The 3,520-nt window shown below is 49.9% G+C and overlaps 1 protein-coding gene across 3 annotated transcripts in view; it reads left to right on the top strand.

Moving 5' to 3' along the window:
• Positions 1-3,520, top strand: part of JMJD7 (jumonji domain containing 7) — a 16,844-nt gene that overhangs the window by 6,449 nt on the left and 6,875 nt on the right. For all 3 annotated transcript variants that reach the window (XR_002103963.1, XR_002103964.1, XM_019551374.1), the window contains exon 6: positions 2,342-2,418. Coding sequence is in view for 1 of the 3 variants with exons in the window: in XM_019551374.1 (XP_019406919.1) it covers positions 2,342-2,418 (77 nt within the window). In the remaining 2 variants the exon portion in view is untranslated. The remainder of the gene's footprint in view (positions 1-2,341; positions 2,419-3,520) is intronic.

Genomic DNA, 3,520 nt, shown 5'->3' with positions numbered 1-3,520 from the left:
GGCTGGTGTCAGCTAGCAGGAGGGTGAGTTCCTCCTGCTTGTTTCCCATACTACGAGTGTTTGTGTAGAAGCGTTTGAGGCCTTCTGTGGATGTGTGTACTGACCCCCTAGTCCCGGCGCTGCCCTGGCCCCTGTCGCTTACCTGTTTATTTGTTTTGCTTGTTGGTCTAGGCTGGGCTGTAGTTGTGGGTGTTGCTTGGTCTGGCAGTCTGATGTTTCCTCTGCCCTCAACTTCCCCTTCTCCTGATAAGCCTAGTTTAAAGCCCGCCGGAAGAGGTCCGCCAGCCTGGAAGAGAACACCTTTACCTTTAGGGGAAAGGTGGAGCCCATCCCATCCAAGCATGTCTCTTGTCGTGATGTGCCGGTCGTGGCTGAGGAAGCCAAAGCCCGCCTCAAAGCACTATTCCTGTAGCTGCCAGTTGGTCTCCGCGATGCACGTTTCATGCCGTCTACCACATCCACTCACTGGCAGGATAGAAGAGAAAACCAGCTGTGCACCCATCTCCTTCAGCACGCACCCCAGAGCTTGGTAGTCCTCCATCGGGCGATCAGGGCATCTCCTGGCTGCATCATTAGTGCCCACATTGACTAGGACCATGTGGTAATAATCGGTGGGCTGGATTATGGTTTGGAGCATCCCTTTCATGTCCTGAATCCTCGCTCCAGGTAGGCAGTAGACCTCATGTGCCAAGGGGTCCTGGTGACAGATGGGGCCCTCTGTACCTTTCAGGATGGAGTCGCCAATGACGATCATGCGACGTTTTCTCTTCCTGGCCTGCTTATCTCCTTCAGCCTGCACGGGACGTGGGGAGCGTGGAGTTGCCTCCTCCCCGGTATTGTCCTCTCCTTCCTCCTCCTCCAGGGCTGCCAAGACCTTGTACCTGTTCTCCAGCCGGATTGGAGGAACTGGTGCTGCTGTACTACGAGCAGCCCTGGCACGGGAGGTGACCGTCTGCCACTTAGCAGTGGAGGGCACTTCTTGTGGTGCATCCTCCTTGGTCATACAACCCTGCATGAAAAGAAAATATCTGTCAATTTCTTCCTCTGCCTCTCGGATTCCCCTCAGCCTGCTAACCTCCTCCTGGAGCTCCCTCACCTGCGCCTCCAGGGCCCTAAGGCGGGCGCCTGCAGGACAGGTGTGGGGGTCCCCAGTCCACGCCCCCCCAGGCCTTGCTGGGCAGCTCCCACAGGCCAGGGGGTTGGGGGACGCCAGCCCCCCCGTGGACTCCATCTGGGTGGAGGCCTCAGACAAGCCCTGGGAAGGCTGTGCCCCCTGGGCAGGGGCCCTGGCAGCACTCTCTGTCGACACCATCGTAGGAGTTGCTGCCTGTTTCTAGCTGAATGTGGTGCCTCTGCCCTGCGCTAGCAGGAGTCTGCCTCTGGGCCCTTCCTGCTTGCCCTCCAGCGCAAACGCCAAAGCAAACGCCGGCACGGTCTTACAGAATGCACCTGTTTGCGCTCTCTGTTCGCGCTGCTTGGGAGCACGGCTCCCTACCGGCTCAGCTAAGAGGGATCCAGGGGGGCTTCGTCTCCAGATCCGGCTCAGCTGCGTCGGTCCCTCTGCCCCACTTACCTTAGGGGGATCAGCTGCTGCTGCCCCCGCTGCTGCTATGTTTGCCTCTGCTGCCGCTGCTGCTCTCGCCTCTGCTCCGGGTCCGGTAAGGGGGCACACGTGTGTGTAAGACACTTATTATACTTGCATTGTTTGCTACTTGGAAACTCATAGCATGTGGTTTACTTTTTGTAAAACATCCTATTGCTAAGGCTGCAGTTTTAGGATCTAGTAATAGGACAAGTCTTGAATTTTGAAGATGAGGTTAATGGAAAGGAAACTGCTGGAATGCAGTATTAGAAAGCCATAAATGCCGAAGCAATGAAAGTAGAGTAAGGGGTCCAAATATGATAAACCAAGTAGGGTGCATCTAGAAATGAAAGATTAGCCATATGTCATTAATAATTGTGAGGCCTGTCTTGGAGAATGACTGAAGCTGTGAAAACAGAGAATACAATGCTGGGTAAGTAAAGGAAGAATTTGTGACTCGGACAAGGAAAATGAGATACTAGAACACAGAGAGTGGGGTCATGAAAGAAAGGTTGTGTGTGTTTTGAGGAAGGGGAAAAATAACTCATTTGGAAGAATAAGGCATTGTTCATTTTTTCAAATGTTATGTGAGTTCTTCATTCTTTTGCCACAATACTGAACGAGGGGAAAGAAGAAGAGGAAGAGTACTGGAGCTGGTGACGTTTGTGTCTATAGTGAAATTGTCACCCACTGCTACTAGATGTCTTTCTGTGAAATTAAGATGGCTGACGTTTATCTCTTTGTGCCCTGTGCTTCCAGAATTCTACCTCCCAGCAACGTACCACATATCAGAAAATGGCTCATTTCAGGTTGTAGATAAAGATGCTATGGACAAGGTATGTACAGTATCTGTATTACAGAGCATTATCAGTTTCTAATTCTGCAAGTTTAAATAAATGAATGAAAAGGAGTTTCACATACTGCACCAATACTCTGAAAGTGAACCTATGGCTAGATGTTGGATCCGCTCTTCACAAAAAATAGGATTAAAGAAGGCTATGTTCAGGATTTTATTTTTTTTGGAAGTACATCCTGTTTCTATGGAGGATATTTTAAGATATATTGGCTGTTATCTGCACATGCAATAAACTCTGGTTCAGTTCGCATTGGATTTTATTGCTCCCAGATGCAGTGTTTGCACATGTGCCTGGGACCACAGCACGCTGAGCCAGGGCAGAGCAGCCCCAGCTGGCAAGGAGCCCCAGGGATCAGCCTGCTGGCCTGGCACTGCTTCGATCTGACTCAACATGTTGCAGAGGAGCTGACTGTGGCACAAGGGTGCTACAGTGCAGGGGTAGTTGGCAGGCAGCCCCTGCACTGTAGCTGTATCACTTTCATGCCCCAGCCAGCCCCATCCCATCTACATGTATCTTTTGCTGCATGTAATTAGTCTGCTGTAGGATAGTACTTGTGTCCGGCAGTACGGTTCTACAGAGGAGTTAATTAGTTTACTGCAGCCTAATAGTGCTGTATGTGTAGACAGTGATGCTTTACTGTGGAGTTAATTAGTCAGCTCTGTAGTACAGTGTGTCATGTAGTCCCACTGGGGATTACTGCACACTGGGAATCCCTGAAGTTATTAGCTGTTAAAAGAATACACCGTTTTGTGTGCATCACTCTGAAAAGGATCCAGCAACACTTTTTTAAGTGAATTCTTAGTAAAGGAACTGATTCCGTTAAGGATGAAATGCATTGCTCTGTATAGACCCTGAGCTAGACCTCTGACCAGGAATGAGTCTCAACCCAGAACAGTACCTTCCGGTGCAATAAAACTGTGATGAACAAAGTATGTTTTCTTATTAGTAGCAGAATGTATTGTTTGTACTTAGTGTTTTAAAGTAGGCGCACCTTAAGAAACATGCTGTTGCATTATTCACACTGTGAGAAGAAGAAAGATTGGCCAATGTTTAGGGCAGGGGTGGGCAATTATTTTGGGTA

Source organism: Crocodylus porosus, unplaced genomic scaffold (genome assembly GCF_001723895.1).
Source record: "Crocodylus porosus isolate Cpor-Errol unplaced genomic scaffold, CroPor_comp1, whole genome shotgun sequence".
Lineage (NCBI taxonomy): Eukaryota > Metazoa > Chordata > Crocodylia > Crocodylidae > Crocodylus > Crocodylus porosus.
This window is presented reverse-complemented; position numbering and strand designations above follow the sequence as displayed.